The sequence below is a fragment of the Microchirus variegatus genome (genome assembly GCF_963457635.1).
Source record: "Microchirus variegatus genome assembly, chromosome: 18".
Lineage (NCBI taxonomy): Eukaryota > Metazoa > Chordata > Actinopteri > Pleuronectiformes > Soleidae > Microchirus > Microchirus variegatus.
Genome location: NC_139819.1, coordinates 181325 through 205930, shown reverse-complemented (window position 1 = coordinate 205930; position 24606 = coordinate 181325). Strand labels below are relative to the sequence as shown.

At 41.8% G+C, this 24606-nt stretch overlaps 1 protein-coding gene across 1 annotated transcript in view; it reads left to right on the top strand.

Moving 5' to 3' along the window:
- Nucleotides 1-24606, top strand: part of LOC310939599 (zinc finger matrin-type protein 4-like) — a gene marked incomplete at both ends in the record, with an annotated part of 87534 nt that overhangs the window by 22405 nt on the left and 40523 nt on the right. Inside the window, one exon of the mRNA XM_083904401.1 lies at nucleotides 11229-11318. Within this exon, the coding sequence (XP_083760527.1) occupies nucleotides 11229-11318 (90 nt within the window). The remainder of the gene's footprint in view (nucleotides 1-11228; nucleotides 11319-24606) is intronic.

Sequence of the window (24606 nt, the reverse complement as noted above, 5' to 3'; positions counted from 1 at the left end):
TTATCATCACTGTGTGTGTGTGTGGGGTGTGTGTGTGTGTGTGTGTGGCCACCATGAGTCTACCAAAAGAATGACTCAAAATACTCTCCACAGCGAACAGGAACTGTCGCCAGATGAAGGGAATGAGATTATTATTCTGACTGAAACACGAGCCGCCTGTCGATGGATGAATATGTCGAGCGACTCTGAAATACAACATCATTTTTAAAAGCTTCCACTCTTGTAAATAATTCATCCTCAAAACACCTGGACAAAAATGATTTAGGTCTTTAGGTCCTTCCAAAGGGCCTGAAACACAAAAACAACCACATCGTTTACATCTTTGTATAATAGTATATGACGTCCACCGCCGCTGAAATGCAGGGCCAATTCCAATTCCTATCTTAACCCTCAAGCTCAACCCTTAATCTTAACTGGCCTCAAAACCAAGTGTTGAGGGTTATTTTGTCACTTAGAAATGGGACACCCCTTAAATGCAGATACATCTTCAGACTGTAGGGGGCAGAATAACGCCAAAGCTGCGTCCAGTCTGTCAACTCCAAAAAAGAAGAAGAAGAAGAACACATTTATGTCAAGATTATTTATTTATTATTTTATTTCAGTCAAGTTATTAGGTTGTCAGTTAGTTATAAGAAGATACTCATACAAATACCACAAACACAGACATATTCAGCTGACAGTTACCACAGATAACCTGTATATCCCATGATCTTTTTTTTCTTAATCCCTTCTCATGCATCATTAGCTCACTGAAGTTTCCTGTAATAGTTGCGGCGGCGGCGGCCGATCCGGAGGGTTTTATAGATGCTCACGTCAGCGCCCGAGAGATCGATGCCCGAGCTTCGCCCGTCGATCGTCTCCTGCCATTTTCACCGGCTCAGGAGTTAATGGGCTGGAAATATTAGCGTTTTCTCGCGCTGACGGAAAGTAATCTACGGCGCTGGACTGAGACTGAATCATCGCCACCTCGGCGGCGTCGGCGGTTGATAAGTGAAGAGGCTGAACGGTGCTGTGGTGTGATCAGTGTTGAAATGGAAAATGTAATCAAAATCCTTTTGCCTCTTTACAGAAGTCCCTGGCGTTAAATTAAAACGGAAAAACGAAAGACTAACGTTGTGACGTCCTCGGGAATCTGTATAATAATAACACACACACACACACACACACACAGAAAAGGAGACGGTGATTAAAATGCTTCCAAACGTGTCGACACAAAGTGAAGCAGCTCGGAGCATCTCGTGTAAGCAAAAAAAACGGCACCGCTGAGACGCTCAGCCCTTTTTATTTAGTTCGCTCTAATACAGCAGCGTTTACACAGTTTAATTATGAGTCTGTCTCACCGGGGAAACGGTGCAGCAAAGGAGGGTTATTAATAGAAACCGTCCTGAGAGATCAGTTGTTAGTTTGCCCTTTAAGGAAACAGCAGCAGGAGCAGGAGGTGAAATAAACCTTTCGGCGGCTGAAAGATAAAATGAGTTTGAAGCTGTCGGGAATCGTCGTGACAGGCAGACGATCCGCTGATGAAGCGCGTCGAATTAAAACGAGCGTGAGACGCAGATTTTTGATTGAGATTTCAGCTCAGAATAATCCCAGGAAGAGTCTTAATTCCAATATAACCCCGACAGGTGTGTGGGAAACTGTGTGCATAAAATACAGAAAATACACTTTTGACTGGATTTGATTAGAGCTGCAACTAACGATTGTTTTGGTAATTGATTAATCGGTCGATTATTTTCTCGATGAATCATTTAGTTCATAAAATGTTAATAAATGTTAAAAAACGTTGATCAGTGTTTGTCAAACCTGGAAATGATGATGTTCTCGTCTTGTTTTTGTCCACAAACCAAAATTATTCAGTTTTCAATGATTTCTTTGTTTATGTGGAGCAAAGAAAAAGGTGCATTGTGCATTTTACTGGACGTGAAAATGAACCTTAATTTCATCCATCAAAGTCTTAAAGGGACACTGTGTAGTATTTATGGGTTTATATAACCCAAAATCCACTTTTTATACATATTATGTGCTCCTGCATTGTCTAGTCGCTGTATAATAGTTTTTGTTTCATTTTCGTAGTGTTTCAAAAAGTCATGTAATAACATGGTCGCGGGCCGCGGTTGCATAGCCACTGTTAGCAGAGAGACGCCATGTTTCTACCGGAGCCTGTAAGGACAAACGCAAGAGAACAAATCAACAAATCTCCCTCGCCTCACGAACCTCATCTGCTGACACGGAGAAAGACGACGAGGACGACATTTGACCGGCTGAGGATACCGTAGCGCTCAGGGAAGGGAGGGGGTGAGCAGAGGAGCAGTTCTTTGTTGTAAATTTCAGCCTCTCCTCTAGATGGCACTATAAACTACTTACTTCACCTTTAAATGAGAACATTACGAGTGCAGATTGTGCGACGGCTCTTTTGTTTCCGCACTTTCTTCACTGAGCGTTTGCAGCGTTTCACACTCGGTTTTCATCAGTTCATCTTTGATGAGAAATCATCTTGAAATCTTTCCATGGAAAGAAGAACAAAAGCTTTTTTTCCTCCACAAAGGAGGAAACTCGGGGGAATTTGAATGAGAATCAAAAGTGGGAGCTGAGCGAGAGAGAGAGCGAGAGAGAGAGAGAGGAAAGTCCTGGAGTCCCGGTCGGGGACGAGCATGGAGCTCAAATCACTCTCAGAATCACAATCCTGTAGATTTACTCTTTACGACTGTGCCTGAGACTCTTTTTCCCTGAAACCATGTACATTTACTGCAGCTCTGGTTGCTCAGTCGTGGGGAGATGCTGATATTTGCTCAAACCTGTGCCGGTGAAATTGTCTGTGACGTAAAACATCCGTGTAACGTATTTCCTCTGAGAGCCGTTGGAAATGGACGTGTCTGTGTTTTCTAACGTGGGATTGTTTTGTTGTCTCGGATCTGAGAGGATGTTGGTTTTTGCTCCGTCACATGGTTTTTTTAGTGGCAGTTTGAGGATCGACTGTGCGCTCCACTTTAACGGCAGCTTTCTTTCTACTTCCTGAATTTGAACTCCCATCTTAAAGCCTCCTGAACTGACTTTTTCACCTGAAACCGGACTTCTGTCAGACTAAAGACATACAGTGTCCACTCTCTTTCCCTGTATCATTGCAGCCGAATAACGACCAGTATCATCTTGGGGAAAACGGTTTTAAAAGGGGTCGTACCTATGTTCCCCACTTTGTGGAAGCCTGGGTGTGGAGCTCCAGGGTAAAGGGTTAGTGTTGGGTTCCGGGTTGGGGTTAGGGTTAGGGTTGGGGTTAGGGTAATGGAAGGCTTAAGGGTTAGGGTTAGCGTAAGGGTTAGGGTCCTATGTTCCCCGGGTCCTTTTGGGTGAAAGCGGGGAACATAAGACCCTTTGGGTGAACAGCGGGGAACTGAGAAAGGGTCCTATGTTCCCCGGTCACATACAAAGCGGGGAACATAGATACGGTCCCGTTTTTAAAAAAGCATCCATTGAATAATCATCTGCGATTCCCCGTTATTTTTTAGTCAAACCCAACAAGTGTTGAGGCTCCAGGTTATTTACACCCGACTGACGGTGAAGAATCCGTCCCCAGAAACAAATTGAAGCCCTGTATTGATTTATCGCTCCGATTGCGATTGCTCGCGTTAGTTTGACTGAGCCGAAGCTGAGGCTTATTTCCAGTGCCGCGCAGGTATTACGCTGACAAATGTAAGACGACGGGGGTAAATGATTTGAAATGAGAGCTGTCGGCCTGATATATTCTCCCGATAACGTCGTTTGGAAGTGCGTCGTTGGAGCTGATGGATAAGTCTGTTCCTGCTCCAGCTCAGCAGGACACTGATGCTAACCCACACCCGACCACTTCCATTAGTCCGTCATCTTTGCTCATTTCATGTTCCCGGGCCCTGGGAATTCATGCTTAAAGCTGTGGTTGGCTAATTTTATTCTGCAACATTTTTTAATCGGATTTGCTGCTGAAATCCTTTTCATGTTCCAATTCTCTTCTATAAGCAGGGTTGAGATTGGTGGCCCTGGTGGTGATCCCTGTCCTGCATGTTTTCCCTGCTCCAGCTGACGTGATTTAAAATGAGTTGGGGTTGTTTTTGTTGTTGTAGATCTTGACGATGAAATGTCTTTATCTCAATCCGGTGTATTGAATCTAAAACAAGCAGGACAGGCCCTAACTGTTCCCAAGAACCAGGATTGGGAAACACTGCACTAAGTCATGGGATTCCCACATTTAAAACCAAATAATAACAATCAATAAAGTCACAAATTGCCTCCATCACCAGCAGGTGAATTGTGTGATTGAAAACAAATACTGAGGCACTTTAGGAATGAGCAAATGGAAAAACTGTAGTGCTTTTGAGTGTTGTTGAATAAATATTAGTGCTATCAAACGTTAATGCGTCAACAGTGTTTAACTGCGTCAACGTTGACGCGTTTCCATGACGACTGACCGGACGTCAAAAAACGTGTGTGACGTCATGTTTACGTGACTCCCCAATTGTTAAACTGAGTCTCTAAAGTAACGCTAAACTTTAAAAACAGAGGCACACATACACAGTTACACAGCTGGTTATTTGTTAGCGCTGCTCTTTTCCTTTAATAAACAGAACACTCCAGTCCCACTGTAGGCACGCTAACGGCGCTAAAAGGAGCTAACGCAGCTAACTGGTAAACGGTGTCGCGCCCGTAACGCGTGTTAACCTTTTGCACGGCACTAATAAATATAGTAAATATAGACCATATACTATACCAGTCATGGGTCAGTACTAGTGTCTGTCAGTATGAACTCCAAAGCAACTCAATTCAGTATTGTTGACAGTAAATTAGCAGTAGTAGTGTTTTTAAATAAAAATCAATGTTTTAAATTAAAATATAATTTGTTCTTTTACTCCTACTACTACAAAGAATAATATCAAATTAAATCTCTGTACAACACAGAAATAGTCACATGCTAAACCTCGTAGCATTAATTCCAGGAGTGTTGCCTTGAATTTTGGCAGCGTACGGTGTCTCGTCGCACTTTAGCTTTAGCCTAGCACGACGAGCCATAAAAGGCATGCAGCTCTGACACAGAGAGGATAGCAGTGGACTGAGGCAGTTCCTTAGCGAACAAATCAAATAAAAGCGGCAGAGAAAACAAACTACAATGACTTCCAGACTTAAAGATCACTGAAAAACAAATTTAGAGGTTGATTTAGCACAAACCCAGAAGCTGCTTCTTCCTGTTTTTTTTGCACTAACCAATAATCGAGCCAATATATCGTATCTGACCGGCTAATTGAGTGATGCTGAGTCTGGATTCAAGATAATGATCATCTTTGAGGTGGATCCCTCTCTAAAATATCAATAAATCCATCTTGTATAGATCTATAAGAGAAGGGATTGATTTTAAAGATGAAGTGTGTGTGGTGGTGTGATGCTGTGACAGTTTAAGCTTCCTCTCATTAACCTTTATTATAACTGCTCATTGGAGACATTATTCTGTGACACTCAGAAGAAACCAATTAAAGGAAATCAATTATTGGCTAGTGATGATACCATGTACATGTGGTGCAGACTCCTATGGTTTGGCTAACAGCTTTGTTATGTTTTTTAAAAGCTTCAAATTCTTCGGGGGGATTTATGCGTAAACACTAGTGCTGTCAAACGTTAACGCGTAAACGGCGTTTAGCGGTGTCCGTGTTAACGCACGTTAGCGTTAGCATGACGACTGACCGGAAAAAGATGCGCACGACGTCGTATTTACGTAACTCTGGATTGTTGAAATTGAAAATGAGTCTCTAAAGTGACGCTAAACTTTAAAAAATAAAAAAAACGAGGCACACACTGCTCCAGTTCCACTGTAGGCGTGCTAACCGGTGCTAAAAGGAGCTAACGGAGCTAACTGGTAAACGGTGCCTGGACTCCGGTGTCGCGGCACGTAAACATGAAGTCATGCGCGTCTTTGATGTCTTTTTGAGCGCGGACTGTGCAGTGAACACCGTCGTTATCGACCTGAAGGGGCAGCAACTTCATCCGGTAACGGTGTCCAAGCCCCAGGCTAAAGGGTCAACAGAGAAATCCTCGCCCTGTCATCCAGGACGATCAGCCTGGTTCCTGAGCGTCTAACAGCTTTTCTCACACCTGTTTCTACATGTCCTTCTAAAATACTAAAAAAAAGTTCTCAACTGCTGGTCAAAACAACACATTTTGGGATCGGAACAATCACAAAAGGAAATGAGTTACGTAAACAAATTGAAGCAAACTTCGACTTGAAAACCATCAATTGTTTCCGCCTGAGTGTGACTTGGAATGGAATATTCCATTAGAGATGTCATCATCTGAAATAATGTTTAATAGTGGGACAGTTGGTGTCCAATCTTTCCCTGCATCCTTTTTGTCATGTGAAGGCCACCGTAGTTCCATGATGTGCTTGGAAAATGTCGTTTGTCTCTGGACATTCAAACATTTCACCCTCTGCAAAACCACGTGATCTCATTTGCATAAAAAGCAATCAGCATTCCCAGATTGACGTGTCACTCAGAGACTGTGACTGACACGTCGCTCTGCAGTGGGAGGTGTGGCTCTGCAGTGGGAGGTGTGGCTCTGCAGTGGGAGGTGTGGCTCTGCAGTGGGAGGTGTGGCTCTGCAGTGGGAGGTGTGGCTCTGCAGTGGGAGGTGTGACACAGTGTTGGTGTTTCTATTTTCCTGCAGTGGTGACGTACATGAACGTATACACACCGGAAATTACGACAGGACGCTGAAGTCGAGCTGCGAGGGTGTAGAGCTTTACGTGGCCGACCTTGCGTTGCGTTACGTTACGTTACCTCACGCTACCTAGCCGTACGTTATTAAATATATTGTATTGTCTTATTCTATTCTATCTACTACCTTACCTTACGTTACCTTACCTTATGTGTCCTTATGTTACATTACGTTGCGTTGCTTTGCCTTACGTTATTAAATATACTGTAAAACCTTTCATTTTTTCTGTCTATATTTTACATTCATTGATGTGGAAATACATGCTTACCATCTACGTTACGCTACGTTACGTTATGTTACGTAGGCACAGATAAGGTTGAACGGCGAGATGTTAAAGTTGGAGCTGCTGGGCAGGAGGAAAAGCAGGAGACCACACGCATGAGAAAAAAATGTATATATAAATATATGAGCTGCTGCTGTTTTTTGGGCCCAATGATGCCAGATGTCAGAGGTTAGATCTGCTAACCTCTGACAGGAGATTAGCAGTAGGAGCTGCTCCTGTAGTGTTGTTGAAATCTGAGTCATGCTTCACTTAAAGTTTCACAGTGTGAGGCCTGTTCCTCTCAGCCACCACATCCTCCTCATCCTCCTTCATCTCCACAAGTCCTCAGACTCCATCCTGGTTCCCTCTCACCTGTCTCTGTGCAGCAGGTTTCTTATTCTTCGCCTTTGCGATTACTAACAATCGTCTGTACCTGTCTCTTTTTTTTATTTTTTGACTGCCTGACTCATCCTCCTGTACGTCTGGTTAATTTTAACCATGGTCCCTGTGTGTGTGTGTGTGTGTGTGTGTGTGTGTGTGTGTGTGTGTGTGTGTGTGTGTGTGTGTGTCAGCTGTGTGTGTGTGTGTGTCAGCTGTGTGTCACAAACAGACTCTGTACAAATGTAAATCTGCCGTGTGCAGAAAAATAAACAAATAACCCACTGGCTGTCAACACACACACACACATTCTTGTACTTGCTGCATACTGAGGACCAGCATTTCTACTTTATAAATCAACACAATTACAAATATCTACTTCATGAATGACATCTACAAAGAACTACTGGTTGCAGTACCATTTTTTCTTTTTCATTTTTGGTCCAAAATTTTACAAAAACGTCATACTATACTATGTCCAAAATTTGAAAAAAAATTTGACACAACATTTTTGGTCCAAAATTTGATAAAAGAAATTTGACAAAAAAAATTTGACCCAAAATTTGACAAAAACGTCATACCATACTATGTCATCCAGAATTTTTTAAAAAAAATTGACCCAAAATTTTTGGTCCAAAATTTGATAAAAACGTCGTTCTATAATAGGTCGTCCAAAATTTGAAAACAAATTAGAAAAAAAATTTGGTCAAAATTTTGAAAAAAAAAATTTGGTCCAAAATTGGAAAAAAAAATTTGGTCCAAAATTTGAAAAAAAAATTGACCCAAAATTTGATAAAAACGTCATACTATAATATGTCGTCCAAAATTTGAAAACAAATTTGAAAAAAAAATGTTGGTCCAAAATTTGACTAAAAAGTCATACTGTCGTCCAAAATGTGTTTTTTTTTTTTCTTGACAAATTGAGTATAACACGTTATAGCAACCTAAGGAAGTGATTTCAATGAAAACAAAGTGAGGACCGGCCAAAATGTCCTCACTCCGTAAAAATTACCTCACTTTGTTGGTTAAAAACCCTCACTGGTCCTCAGTATGCTGCAAGTACAAGAACACACACACACACACACACACACACACACACACACACACACACACACACACACACACACACACACACACACACACACACAAACAAACGGTTTCCTGTGTCTGACTTTTGATTAGCTCTTTTGTGTTAGCCCTGCTGAACGTGCACATGTTCAGGTCAATTTACAAACATTCTGAATGTGAACATGTGAAGAACCTCTGCTGTGTTTTCCTGTATCTGAGCAGACTTTGGTTCCTCACGTGTGAACCAGCAGAACCCACTGACATGAATAAATGTGTCTGTTGTTGTCCTGCAGAAGGCTGTCAATCAAGAGGAGACAAGAACTTGTTGATATGTTTTCTAATTAACAGGCTTATATTTATTTAAAGTGCAATCCTAGATTACACTTTAAATATTAAGGTTGACATATTGTGGTTATTAAATATACTGTATATACTTATTCTATTCTATCTACGACCTTACATTACGTTATATTACAATACATTTGCTTACCTTACATCTCCTTACGTTACCTCGTCTTACCTTATGTTACCTTACCTTAGCTTACTTTACCTTACGTTGCCTTGCTTACCTTACGGATCCTTACGTTACATCACCTTACGTTATGTTGCCCTGCGTTAATTTGCGTTACGTTACCTTACCTTATGTTATTAAATATACTGTATAGTCTTACTATGTACTACGCTAGGTTATGTTGCCTTACGTTAGGCTACGTTATGTTATGTTGTGTTACGTTACGTTACGCTACGTTGCCTTGCTTACTTTACGGATCTTTATGTTACATTACCTTATGTTACGTTGCCTTGCTTACCTTAGCTTACCTTACGATAGCTTGCCTTATGTTATTAAATAAAGTGTATAGTCTCACTATCTACTACACTAGGTTACGCTACGCTGCGTTAATTTGCCTTACCTTACGTGTCCTTTCATTACTATCCAGACCAGCCATTCCCAAACCTAATGTAATGTATTTTATTTTACTATTTTTACATTCTTATTTATCCTGCAATGTATTTAGCTTCTAACTCTTTTGCCCTTAGTTATGTGGTTTATTTCATGATCAAGCTGAAAATAACAATTCAAGGATTCAAAATATCATTTGATGCTTGAATAAGGCTTCTGTATATGTCATTGTAAATTATACAGTTTATATTAAATTATACAAGTTGATTCTACTTTAAAAATCTAAGTATACTGATTGAAATAATGAGCACACATGTAGAGTTTCAACATCTTTAATGAGCTCATGAAACCTCCTCTGTGAGCTGGTGAAGTGATGAACGTGGAGACTTTCTGCACAGTTTGTGAGCCCAAAGTGTTTGTTCTGCAGAAACACACCTCTGCTGCAAGGGAGCGCTGAAACCTCAGCGTGCCTGAACAAAAGCACTTTGGGCTGCCATAACAAATAATGTGCCTGAACACTAGAAGTGCAAGTGATTGCAGCTGAAAATGGGGGAAAAAAATGTTTGTAGTGTGTGAATCAAAGCCCAACAGAGAACATTTAAAAAAAAAAAAAGATGTGGTTCTGCATCAGCAGTGACCTCACAGGAGATTGATGTCAACTCTGGTTGATTGATGCTCCTGCACTTCACTCATGGAAATGAAGAAATGACGCACAATCTGAAGCTGATCGTGATTTACAGTATGTTACTATGATGATTATGTGGAAACAGTGACTATGATAGAATCTGAAAATCCAAACGTTCAAAATCTTCTCCCTTTCTTCTCTGCTGCAGTGAAGGTTGTATTGAAATACTTTACACAAAATAATACAATATGTCTGTAGAATAGTTCACATTCCCTAACAGTGAGCTACGATGGACAGTTACGTTAGACTGTGCAAGGAATTGTTCTGGGATCTCAGTTGTCCTTTTTTGAAACAGTGATCTCATGATCACTGTATCATCGTCATAACATCGTTATCGTGGACAAAATTGTATTGTTGTGTAGTCGTGTGTCCTCTTTATGGATGCTATGGAAATGGCCACCGTAGTGCGAGGGGCCTTGCTAGCTTAAACCAACCAGCTAAATAGAAAAAATAATAAAACTAACGCTCCACAGTAAAGTGTGTGACTTTATTAAAGTTACTGAAGATACATTTATGGAACTTTAAGACACTATAAAGAGAACAGTCGCATTGATAAACAGGAAATGTACATTACACATTAGCTCCGCTTAGCATTAGCTCTACGTCTCTCACAGACAATAATGCTCATACTTTACATGTAGCTTTAGCACAAAGGAACACTAAATATTATGCGTAAACGGGGAGCTACATATTGTAATTTTGTCTGCTGTTTGTGATGGAAAAATACCTATTAGCACGTTGCTAAACAAGCTAACATGTCCAAAATGACTGAGCAATAGGAATAATATTCTGTTAGAATGCTTTTTGCTCTTGTTCATTTCAAGGTGACGGTGTTTTTGTCATAGTGTCGTTGGTTTGAAGAGAAGATATTTTTCTTGAACAGTTTGATGAGTGAACAGTCGAGTGACCTTCATGCTTTTCAAGCCTGACATATTTGTTTCCACCTCAGAGAAAGTGACAAAGCTCCGGCTGCTTTATCTCTGTCAGGAAACTGAACAGGCGAAACAAATAGATCTGTGAAGTCTCACTGACACCAGTGACCGTGAAACAATGACTTTGTCTGCTCTGCTTTTTTATTTTCTTTATCTGACACAGTATTACTGTACACAGTGTGCTGTACTCAGGTCATTTGAGTTTGAGGTGTTTATCCGATCACACAAAACCACAATAATGATGTTTTCCTTCTGTTTTCTCTCCTCCAGAGTCGGAAACACGCCAACAAAGTGCGACTGTATTACATGCTACATCCTGTGGATGGAGGCTGCCCCGCCAAGAAGCTCAGAACAGACAATGTAAGTCTTCCGTCCTCCGTCTTTCCTGTCACCGCGTCCCCACAGTGTCAGTAATCAAACAGAAGCAGTTTCCCCCCGACGACGTCGTTCCACGCGACCATTCTGCGTCACGTTATATAAAAACCTCCCTGTATTGTTGGCGTCTGTTTCCCGCTCGGCTGACAGATAAACGGCTGCGGGCGCTTGAACAATGCGACAGTGAGACGCCGGGGGGGGAACCGGCAACCTTTCATTTCAGACACAAAGACGCGTGCAGGACTCACCGAGCCTCCGCAGAGCTGTACATTGAAAGGACGTGATGTGTTTGACAGACAGCAATTATGTGGCCTGTCATTCTGCGTTTGATAAGCGTCCGGGGCGAAGATGATGATGATGATGATGATGATGTTTGTGTCGCTGCAGCCTTTGTTGCTTTAACCAACTTCTGCTTCTCTTTTGTTTCGTTTTTTGGGGGAAAACAAGTTGTGTTAGGTTACTGAAATTTACAGACCTTTTGTTTTTGGTCTTAAAGGAGGCATATTATGCTAAATCAACTTTTTAATCATTTAAATCCTTATACCCTTAGCAAAAAGTAGTTTATTCAAGTGTACTACGAGTATACTTATTTTATACTAAAACTGAGGCAGTATACTTTTTATATATTATATTTTATATACTTAAGAATAGTATAGTGAATTATACTACAGAAGTCGAAGACTAAGTACTTTAATACTAAAGCTTATACTTGTACTTCAGTATACTTTTTACTTCTTTCTGCCACAAAGTACTAATACGTAGTATATCTTGATGAAGTACACAAGTACTAAGAAGAATAAACATGTTTTAAAGAAGTAAAAAGTATACTAAAGCACAAGTTGATGCTTTAGTATAAAATAATAAGTATAGTCTTAGTATTAAGACTATTAATGTATGTAAAATTAATGTTTTTTTCTGTCGCCTAAAAAAATATTGCATTTTTAAACACATGGAGGTCATGTGACAACATGTGGACATGAGCTGTGCAAAGTCTGATGCTGCTGAAATGAAGCAGAGTGAAATTACAGAGGATTTAGTAAAGAGATGTCTAGGCGTTCTCTCTTTTGGCAAAGTTTGGCACCATCTGTGAACATGCTCTTATGATATCGTAGACTTAAGCATGTGTACATTTTCCCTTCTGTTGCTGTTTGCAGCCACGTTTTCAGCGAGTGAGTCACAAAGCGATGGTTTTTCCTCGTCCTCTGCCCTCAGGTTATGGACATGTGCCACATTTATTGGTGGCATTCTCAGTCCATGTCCTGTTTCTAGTGGAGTGTATGGGAGGAGGATGATGGAGGAGGAGGATGATGATGATGGAGGAGGATGTGAGGAAGCAGAAAGGCTGCAGTGAAGGAGCTGAAGTCTCCTCTCTGTGATTGAGCGACTTTGCAGATATCAGAGATGTGGAAGTGGAAGCAGATAAAGCAGAATAAGTGATGAAGCCACTGCTGCCTGAGCTCGTCATGTGTTTTTCGGGGGTTATTCTCTCTCTGTCTCTCTGTCCTTTCTCACTGACAACCCATCACTCTCTCTCTGTCGTTTCTCCTCTTCCTTTCCTTCCTCCTGCTTTCATCGATACGTTTCCTCATGTCCCATCATGCTCTTCTTCTGACTGTCTGCTCTGTTACACACTTCTGCTTTTACACCATTACCTTTTCTCCCCCTTTTCTTTTGTGTTCTATATTTAGGCCTCGTCCCATTACCTCCCCTAACCCTACATTTTTTGCCCTAACCCTACATTTTGTGCGTTCTCGTGTAGGGTGGATCAAGGGGAAATGTGATTTTCTCCTTATAATCAACCCTCAAAATGTAGTGAGCTCTGGTGCGGGCTTAAAAAGAAGTGGAAGATGAAATTACCCACGATGCTTTGCGAATTCAGCGAGCCAGCAGATATTTTTCAACAAAGATGGCGGCCACATCTGCCGAGGAACATTTTCGTTGTATTATATTTTCTCAAATAAGCACGTTACAATGTCGAATTGTGTTGGAATATGTTGGTTTGATAAACATCCAAAGGACCGTTGAGCTTTGAACACTAATGTCAGATAATAAGTGACCATTTATGAAAGCAGCTAGCTAACTAGCTAGCGAGCGGCTACTCGCCGAGCGCCCCGAGAGAGCACGCCCACCACGCAGAGCTGCATGACGGGCAAACGCTCTCGAAGCACCCAGCAAACAGCCGCTAGCTAGCTCTGCTACATCTGGGTAGTTGTGTCAGTGTGTGGATGTTTGCACCAGCGTTCACTTGAATACGAATACTCTGGATTTTTTTTTTTTTTAATCACAATCGCGATTTAGCGTTTACGAGGTCGGTATTGATGGAAAAAATCAAACAGCTGATCCACCAGCATTTTTCCTGAATGAAAATAGTAGCACGCTCCACCGGTTGTCAACATGTGACGTAGGTTAGCGCGTTCGTTACGTTCACTACGCTAATTTGCATGTAGTGATGTCTCAATACCACTTCCCTCAACGAGGGTAATTTAATGTTGAGAGAACTCAAAACCAAGGGGACATTTTAAGGGTGAGATATCGGGACGGAGACTTTACCTCGTCTCTTCCATTCTCAGGTGTTTTTCCCACTATGTCATTTCTCTTCCCTTCTTCTGCCTCCTTTCATTGTAAATTGTCACTTTTCCTTTTCAATCACTGCACTATCTTCATGTCATTTGTCCCTTTGTTACCTTTTTCCTTTCCTGTTGGAACCTATTGTTCCTGTTGAGATTATTAATATTATTTTATATTTTTTTCTCCGACATTGCGTTCAATTTTGAGGGGGTTAACATGAATGAAAACTCTTGAAATTTGGCATGGATAAATGCATGAAAAATGTGATAGTGGCATAGGGCCCTAACCCTTGCCCAGCCCCAGGGCTCGACATCGCCCCCAGATGTCGGGTTAGGATCACACAAAAGTAGTCAGTTTTTGATTTTTTGACGCGAGATAAATTGGCTAAATTTGCATAAAATCCTACATTTTTCTTTTTTCTTTTGTGTCTAACTCACACATAGTTGACCTGACCAAAATCTCAAATATAAAGATTTAAACTGTCCCCAGTTCCTCAGAAATAAGCTTCTGCCTCATTTAAGTATTAAAGGGATACTTTAAAGTATCTTACCAGAGAATGAAATGAAAACGTAGAATAATCTTGTTGCATCAGTGTGCAAACCCTTAAATGAATAGGTCAGAGGTCACAATATTTATTGTGGTCTCGTTTTCCCTGTGAAATACAGTCTTCACGTCGTGTTCACATGCAAACATATAATACAAGGCCTTTAATTTGGAGCTCACGCTGCATCTGAGCAAATTCCTTTGGCTACTTTCAACAATTTCATCAGCGTTTAAAACCCTTCAGAGCCACATTGTGTGGGTGTTGATAGTAAAAGAGATTCATGCAGTGTGATTCACGAGTTGGCAAAAGGCCCGAAGTGGAAGCACTTGTTCACAATGAGTTGTGTTTATATATATATATATTTTCTCTCTCTTTCTCACTCTGTGGCCTCAACTATTATTCCAGTCGCTCTCAGCATCACAGCGTACGACTGTCAGGTGGAATCAGAGTCTGCTTTAAAAACAGCAAAAAACCAGGGGAAAATGTTTACTTTACTTTATTAAATTTTTTCACATCTTTTGCTCATAAAACTTGACAGAAACACAGTAAAGAACAGTCAGGGCTTTTATTTTCGTAGAAGGAAGTAAGTGACTTTGACTTTTTTTTGTCACTGTTATTTATTTATTTCAATGCAAATGTCCTCAGATCCACTTTCTGATCATAAAATAAAATATTTATCTCTGGAAATTAGTAAAAAAAAAAAAAATTGTTTATATTTTTGAGTGAAGTTGCCCTTTAAAGATCCTTTATTCATCCACATGAGGGATAATCTGTTATGTAACAGGGAATAAAAACAACAAAAACAAAACACAAGAAAACAAGACTATAATTGCATAATTGCATTTTAAGAATATAATTTTCACTTTTTCTTGCTTGAAATTGAAGTTTGTTAACCTTTCACTCTCCTGCACCAAAGTCCATAGAGAAAACCATGGATTTTTCCATCTCTGACACAGGAGTTTATCACTCGGCTGCTGCATCAGAATCTCCAGCTGTTATCTTGTGACTGTGGTGTTTGAAATAGTTCTGTCACGTTATCTTAAGTGTCAGACGCTTCTATAAAAAGGCAGCGGTGCAGCAGCAGCTCTCATCTCACTGCCAGCTAGAAATGCAGATTTTCTCTCTGGAGTTCAGTTGCCAGCGAGTGCTTTACAAACTTCAGTTTCCAGCCAAAAAAAACAAACCCCCCTGTGTCTAATGGATACATAAAGTGGCAGATGTTTGTTCTTTAGACTTCAGCACATGTACTTTAAGTTTTATTACAGGGACATCAAATTCAAGGACGTCATCACCTAATTTGCATTATTGACCATTTGCCTGATATAAGCATGTGCACCGTGACACACAGACATCAGTACTGACACATATTAGACATAACATATAAAAATGTGTGTTGTGTTTGATATGTATACGCTCAACACGTCCGAGTGTCTTAAAGGGACATGAACATACCAGTAGCCTGCCTACCTACACACAATTTTTAATTATCGAATTTATCGTTAACGGCAAAATGGCGTTGATTATCGTCGTAAATTTCGATAACGATAAAAAAAAAAAAGTTTTCTTTTGAATGGCAAAATGACGTCGATTATCGTCTATTATCGAAAGAACATCTCAAGGACTTTCCAAGGACAAATTTCCAAAAATGACGGGGCTACTTTTAAGAGCGTCCACTTTTATTGATAAGTGATTTTCCTTTTTTGGGATCTTGGTTAAAGTCTTACAGTCTTGGTAAATTTGACAATTTGACATTTGCCGTCCGTCGTCATTTGCTCTCTCTCTTTGCTATGACTTTACTCGCTCATTGTTCTGCACGGAATCTCACGTGGAGAACGGCGGAGAGAGAAGCTAGTATTTATGAGTCCATGTTTGTTCTGTGTACGTCAAGCAACGTGAGGCATGAAACGGTAGCATCGTGACAAACAAGGGCACAAGTTGTCTATTTTAGGTGTGATTTTCAAAAACTTTCAAGGTTCTGTGGGGTCGTTATGAACAATAGCTCAATCTGTTTTCTCGCTATGTTATCATGTGTCTTCCAAAGTCAGTGATAATATCTCTTTACCTCATACAAACTTGCTGTAACTTTCAAATCCTACAAACTCATTCCTGAGTTTTCCTGCAGCTTCTGCAGCGTTAAAACCTCTCGTCATTCAAGCGTCCGTCAAAAACCCACGTTCGGCCACTTCGCGTTTTCCAGTCGACGCCGAGCGCTGACAGTGACTGTAATGCTTGTAACAAGACGCCGTCGACGAGGACATCGACTTGTCAAATCTCCACATTAGGAACGCCGCTTCCCGTCGGCCGTTAAAAAAATCAGCCGCAGAATTCGGGGGCTTGTTACTCGGCTGCAGGACGGAGACGGAAAAAAAGATAACATCCGTCTGTCGGCGAGACGTTGATGAGGAAGATTCTGTCAGGAGACGAGGGCGTTGAGAGCCGGCGGGAGGAGTCTGGAGGTGATGGAACGATTCCCTCAGAGCCATCGCTGCCGCTCAAATTAAATCAACCTCGAGGGTAAATATCAGGTCTGGGAGCAGCAGACGGATCCTGTGTCAGGGACGGAAAACACTTCTTCACCTGCTCAGTTTCTCCTCTCGTTTATGTATTTGGATCATTTTCATTTTTCACGCCCAACTTTAACATTTAGAAACACAGCGAGGTGTTTTTTTCTGTGTGTAATTTATCGACGTTGTTAAAGGTCCAGGGTGTAACATAGAGAGAGAGAGAGAGAGAGAGAGAGAGAGAGAGAGAGACAGAGAGACAGAGAGAGAGAGAGTGGTTATTGGCAGAAATTTAATTTACTTCCCATAAGAGTGTTGTGTAATCTCTGTAAATAAATGTGATGTTTTTTTTGTAGCCTTAGAACAAGTCTTTGGCCTTGTTTTACAACCGGCTGCCGTTTTTTGAAATTATGCATGAAGAAGAGGCAGGAAATGGTAGAGAGAGTGGAGGGCGTGTGACAGTGGGTTGTGGAGGTGTTTCACCAGCGACAGTGTCTTCTGACTCTGGGTCTGACTCTGGGTCAAAGGTCGTCAAATGGACTGAGGCGGGGAGTCGTGAAGAAGCTATTTTTTAAACACTGTTAAAACAATGTTTTGATAATGAGGAGCAGTGCATCCACCGTTCCAGAGGGGGGAGCTGTGCTTCTGAGAGCGGGTGTGCTGAATATATTGGCCAATCACAAGACTCTGTCTTCTGGGTGAGAGAGTTGAGTCTGAAATATCGCGGCTGGGAAACATCGTCAGAAAAGAGGATTTCTATCGGCTCGTTTACAGCAACTAGGAGGTTTTTGATCATAAAAACAAGTTAATGTATGTAAGTAGACCTCCATAACTAACATATATGTGCAACAGGACCACTCTATGTGAGCGTTTATTTTGACTTGTTGAAACCTGCAGAGATCCTGCTAACGTTGAAGCAGCTGCAGACTTCTTCAGGGGGAAGATTTACCCGTCTGAGGTAAATCCATCTCGACTTCATTGACCTTCTAACGTCTCCGTGCCGCTGTTTTAGTGAGGCTGCATGTGTTCAAAGCGTGTTTTTGGAGATTATTTGAGGACACACATCACTGTACGCTGACATCACTCTGGCATTTTGGACAAAGATGACAAATAACGCGACCAAAACCAGGATCTGCCTCACACATTTTTTCCCCCTCCCCCCCCTAGTGTCACAATGCATCTTTGTCGTCTCCACAGTCCGACCTTGGGCCCCTCGGTAAAAGGTCACGTAGCCCGGGAGGGCGAGGGCTCCAGATGAACTGCACAGATGTGATGCGACCACGGCGCACAACGAGGTGCAACCGTCTAAAAATACACCGGGTTAGCGACCGCCTCCAGAGACCGTGGGCGTCCACGCCCGCCGCGGCGGCGTCTGCAGCCGCTCGAGCTGATGTCATCTGACAACTGCACACGCGCTGATGCTGGTCACGCTAGTCGCCGCGGCAACCTGAAGAGCGGCGGAGGAGGTGGGAGGATGTCAGGGTGTCTTAGTTTGAAGGAGTTTGGTTATAAGGCTGAATGTTTTGGATTCAATAAGCAGTCGCACAGAGCCTTAGCTAAACTAAATTTCATGCCGATGATTGCAGAATAATGAATATACATGAAAGAGTGAGGGGTTTTAACTCAACCGAGCAGTTTCTAATTTGCTATTGCCGCTGCTATTATGCAGCCTTTCTCTCTAACGTCAAAACAGCAGCTCTATATTTAAGCATATTGGGACAAAAAAAAAAAATGGGAAGAATCTGAATGATTTGAATGAGAAATGCACAGTTCAGCTAAAATGTCCAGCAGCAAACGCGGAAACATTTGAGCCTTCGCCGGAGGCAGAATGGTTCCCGTTGATAACAATGCTGGAGAGAAAAAAAAAAGCGGCGGTGAAGTGATTAATGCCTTGCACGGGTGCAGGAACGATGAGTCAGGTGATCGTTAGTTGGCAGAAGTTGAGGAGGCAAAGCTGCTCCATGAGCTGGAGTTGAGCCAAATCCTCCAGAGTCAAGAGTTTAGTCCAATTCTAACTCGGGGGAAACTTAGTGAAACCTGCTCGGAAGTCATCGTGATTTAAAGGTGACATAGAGTGGTCCTGTTGCACATATATGTTAGTTATGGAGGTCTAGTTACATACATTAACTTGTTTTTATGGTCAAAAACCTCCTAGTTGCTGTAAACGAGACGATAGAAATCCTCTTTTCTGACGCCGTTTCCCAGCCGCGAGATTTGAGGCTCAACTCTCTCTCCCAGAAGACAGACTGTGTTGTGATTGGCCAATACCCGAAAGTGACATATTCAGCACACCAGCTCTCAGAAGCACAGCGCCCCCCTCTGGAACGGTGGATGCACTGCTCCTCATTATCAAAACATTGTTTTAACAGTGTTTAAAAATAGCTTCTTCACGACTCCCCGCCTCAGTCCCTTTGACGACCTTTGACCCAGAGTCAGACCCAGAGTCAGAAGACACTGTCGCTCGTGAAACACCTCCACAACGGACGTTATTCTTCTTCTGTGGTTCAATGTACGCAACCGGATGTGCCCGGACTAGTGCCCGGAGCAGGAGGATCTGCTGTTCAGGAGAACCGGTGTTTACGTAACCGGACCGTGTTTTTTCAGAGATCTCACTGAGCCTGAGATTACAATAAAACACAGTGTTCTCAGCAGTGACTGAACTGTTTGTTTAGAACCTTCAGGGCTTTATAAACAAGGTAATGACGCAGATACACACTAAAAAACAGCGTTATTTGGAACTTCCGGTCTAGGTCCACTTTAAGTTTTCCTCAGGCAATCTTGTGAGAACACTGCTAACTTGGTTCGATGCTATTTGGCTTTGACAACAAACGAGAACCAGCAGCGTCTCCTTTAGCACAAGAGGCATATTTTTCTTTTTAGAATCCGTGTCAGCAGTTTTGCTTTTGGACATCAATTAAAACAACAGACAGTTTGTTTTGATGCAGCCTCAGAGGCTTCGTGCTCTGACTTCTCTCCGAGGTCCAACCCACTCTGATGTGGAGATGATAGTCATCACATTCCTGCATCACAGGAGGGGAGACTTCATCTTCCTTCCTTTTAATAACGAGGAGCGTGATATTGATTGTTTTGATATTGAAAACGCTGAATTGCGACAGTTCATTTTTATCCGTTCAAATGTTTGTCGTCTTTCGCCTCGTGGAGACTCGCGGCTAGTTGAGCGTACGTGAAGGATTAATCGGTGCGTGATCTAAACGGGGGAATATTACGCTCAATTAAACCAGAGAGTAAACACAAGCGTTTCAGCTTTGTGTCCAAACAGAAGCGTTCAGATTTATACCTGACTGCTTTTGATGTCTGAACTTTACTTTATGAACCACAAAAATATCCCACTTAATCAACGAGTTATGTTATTTTGCATTTGATAATCAACGCACAATTGGGTGCTTTGTCACGCAGACGTAATCTCCACACTCGTGTTTGCTGCTGGTCGGCTGGTTTTTGGTGTTTTTTTTCCCCCTCGTTGGTCTATTTAACTGCCACTTCCTATTAAATCAGGCCTGCGGCCGACGCCATCTGATCCTGTGCCGCGGTCGCATCGGACGCGATGCAGGTGCAAAGTGACTTCGCTCCGATGCTTCGATCGCCCCGGACCTTCTTCTCCTTGAGCGGAATCCGAACAGATTGCAAACTCGCACACAACTTAACGGCAAAGATCCACTCACAGAGCGTGTGTTCGGATAAAGGAAAAAAGCCTGTGGTGGTTTAAGTTCATAGTGAGGAGTCGCACAGATGTCCTTAAACACCTGAAGACACACACTAACGTCGAGTATATGGCGTTATTTTACTCTTTTGCTACTCAAAAATGAAAGAGAAAAGAAGTTTAACATTGGTAATAATGCAGTGGAGTCCAGGGAATTCATTGGTAGAACTCAAACACTATTATTTCAGTAATATTATGATTTGAGTCTGCAGAAGCACAGACTCGCTCAGCAGAATGTGCATATTTGCAGCAGCAGCAGATGGCGCTACCACATGTATAGACTCTTGCGCGTCTTTGTCGCTGAGCTCTTGATTTTCGTGCCAGATCGTCTTCAAAACAACGTTATTTTTATCAAAAGAAAAGACAAAAGAGGCATTGAATAAAAGTAAATAATAAAAAACTGGATTCATAAAGCTTTTGTTTTATATAATTCTATATTCTGGCCAAATAATCTGGATCTGGACATTGTATTGAGTATTATTTTTTATTTTTTATGTAAAACTTAATTTTATCTCTTGATTGATTGATTCAATTCAACTCAAACCCATAACTGAGCAACTGTGCTTCTTAAAATGCTGGGTTTTCCAATTCCAGGCCCATCTGACCCAATAATCCAGGCCACATCTTTATATTCATTCAATCATCTGATCCAAACCTATCTATCTAGGATGATTGGATGGACAGATCCAATCATGCTATCTAAATATCTACTCAGCTATTGAGATAGCGTTCTATTGGCACTTATTAGCACGGCTCGGCTCAACTTGACTCTACTCTGTTTTTTGGGGGGGATTTTCCATTAGTGACAGAACCTGGTACCTAGTGTTTTTGGACAGATCAAGGGTTAGAGGCCAGATAACATGGGTTAGCGTAAGACTAGCTACAGAAGCACCGATGATAAGAATCAGAGAATGGCGGAATATCATCAGTAAGTAACAGTGCTGGGCACTAGGTTAACACATGACGCGTTTCCATGACGACTGGAGCGGAAAAAGATGCGCATGAAGTCACGTTTACGTGCCGCGACAACGGATTCCAGGCACCGTTTACCAGTTAGCTCCGTTAGCTGCATTAGCTCCTTTTAGCACCGTTAGCGCACCTACAGTTGAACTGGAGCGGTCTGTTAAATCAAACGGAAAGAGCAGTGCTACAAATAACCAGCGTACCTGTGTACTGCGTATGTGTGCCTCTGTTTTTAAACTTTATCGTTACTTAAGAGACTCGTTTTAACAATCAGGAAGTCACGTAAACATGACGTCACGCACGTCTTTTTCCGGTCAGTCGTCATGGAAACGCGCCATGTGTTAACGTGCGAATTGGTATTCTTGAATAATATGTTTGTCCAGGTGCTTGTTGACACTCTCCTACTTGACATTTGACAGCAATCACAACAATTAGCCTCCACCTGTTTGGAGGGAGCGACCAATCAAGAGTTGGCTAATATGACAGTTTAACATAGCAGTAGAATGTTAGTGGTGTCACCATCTCGGTTGTAAATCGAATATCGATTGAAATTACGTCACAATCTCGACTTTTGAAAGAAAAGGTGGAATCGATCATTTTTCCTCCGGCGTTGGGTTAGCTCTTCCCCCTAACCCAACACTGTTGCCAACTAATAGCAACCATAGCAACTGCTCATTTGGGAGACAACACCGACGAAACACGATCACCTGTGTGGTTGGAAATATTTTGCCAACAACAAAAACCACGGTGTATAAACTACGTTATATAAGCACATAGCAAAGCTACGGGATGTCTCCAATGTGCTTCGTAAGGACCTAGACGTAACTACGGCAACAACTCTTTCTGTCTAAATCAATGACTCGCCCTATAGACGTGCGTTGACACGGTTAACCGCCTGGAAAAATATGTTTTCTGAGTCGAGTCACGTAAAGCCAAGTAGTGATCGGACTGTTTAACGATAAAGTGCCATATGTATCGAGTAGCTAGCTTGGTAGATATGGATCCATCTATCTATGCAGCCGTCCATCCATTTAGACGGCTATCTATGTATCGAGCTGTTTAGTTAAATATAGCGAGATAGATATTGACAGCAAGATAATATTATCTATTTTTCTATCTCATGACGGACGTCAAACTCGACGGGCGATTTTGGATTTTTGTGTTTGGACGAGAAACGCAGCAGAACTTGGTCTAAAAAATGTGAAGGAAAAAGTGTGTCTTCCTGTCTCTCAAAGAGCAGAGGAATGTTAATGCAGATTAATGAGGCTCATTATCCTGATCAATGTCCATCACAGAGTGAAAATGCAAGAATTAGTTTTCATTAGTTTTCTTCTTGCTGTTGCCTAGCGACGTCGTCCTAAGCGTTAACTGTCCAGTGTCTCGTCGTCTCTGCGTTTAATCACTTCACTGTTGTTGGTGATGTTGGTGTTATATGGCGGTTGGCATCCGTACTGTCTTTGCTTCTCCTTCTGCTCTCTCTCTCTCTCTCTCTCTCTCTCTCTCTCTCTCTCTCTCTCTCTCTCTCTCTCTCTCTCTCTCTCTCTCTTTCTTTCCTCCAGTGAACGCTCGGTGTTGTTTGTCAGCGCTCGACTGTACGAGGCTAACTAAGATTGTGTATGTGCTGCGCTTAAAGTTCAAATAACGGCCAACGAGGCAAAAAAGGTCACGACTGAGATGCTGTAGATTCAGCTGCTCTGCTTTCTTTAAATTTAAATTAAATGTAGGTCTTTAAATTAACCCATGAGTCGCGAGTCACTAGCATCATTAACTCGGATCAGTTGAGTCAAACTACAGTTTAATTTAAACAGCGCCACACACAAACAACTTGCAACATTAGCTGCTAGTCCTAGCCATCTTAGCTGTCAAAAGTTGTATAACTTACAATTTTCGAAGGCAACCACAACTCCACAAGTCAAATCAAGTCCGAGATAGGAACCTCCTGCAGAGGAATAAACAGCAACGACTCGCGTTAATCGGCCAGTTATGTTAGCATGAGTGGATCCGTTTCCTAGCTAACGGACAAGAGCTAGGCTGTTTCTCCACGAGTCAGCAAATCCACAACAAAAGCCATACTTTCACTTATGATATAGCATGTTTATGGGTTATAGGCCTAGGTTTGGTGTATAGATGTAGCATATAACAATGATGTCGGTCGAGTTGTTAAATAGCCTAATAATAATAATAATAATAATAATAACAGGCTGATAACAATAATAATAGGCTAATAATAATAATAAGAATAGGCTAATGCTTGACAGACTTTTCTATTGTTAACAAAACAACAACAAAGGATGAATTATTATAATATACTAGGACTGAGTTTTCTTAGCAATACTCACTCAAGTGACTCAGAATAACCCGGATCCTTAAAAAGAATCGAGTTTTCCAGGCCTATTTCGGTGTTCGTGAAGTCTAAAGTTTCTATTTCCATAAACTGTTAGCGTACCGTGTGTGTCGTTCTAAAGCCGACAAATCCAGACAGATTACAGCAGAGGAAACATGTGAGAACCTCAGGAGAATTAGAGATCATATCAAATGTTCTCTGAGAACCGACCTGTCAATCCTGTGCCATTTGAAAAACGACCAGAGCGAACGAAGAGGCCTCTCTGTGTCTCTCTAACCTCATAAGACTTCAACTCCTCCTCCTTTTCTCTTCCTAAATATATCCTCCACTTTTTAAGCGTCCTCTGGGCTGAGGTTTTAGGGACGAATGCGAACGATGAGAGACTTGACTTATTATTCCGAGTCAAGGGCCCGTGATTTAGCAGCAGCGTCTCAAGGAAAGCCGAGCCGAGGCAGAGTAAAGGGAACCAGGCCAAAGGTACGACGCGTGGCTGACGGGGTAATGAGTCATTTGGAGGAAAAAAAAAAGGAAAATTCCTAAAAAAAAAAAAAGGATCCAAACAATGAGACGAGTTTTGAAATGTGTGGGAGTTTTGACAAATGGTGTTGATCCTCCTCTGTGAGGCTGTGACT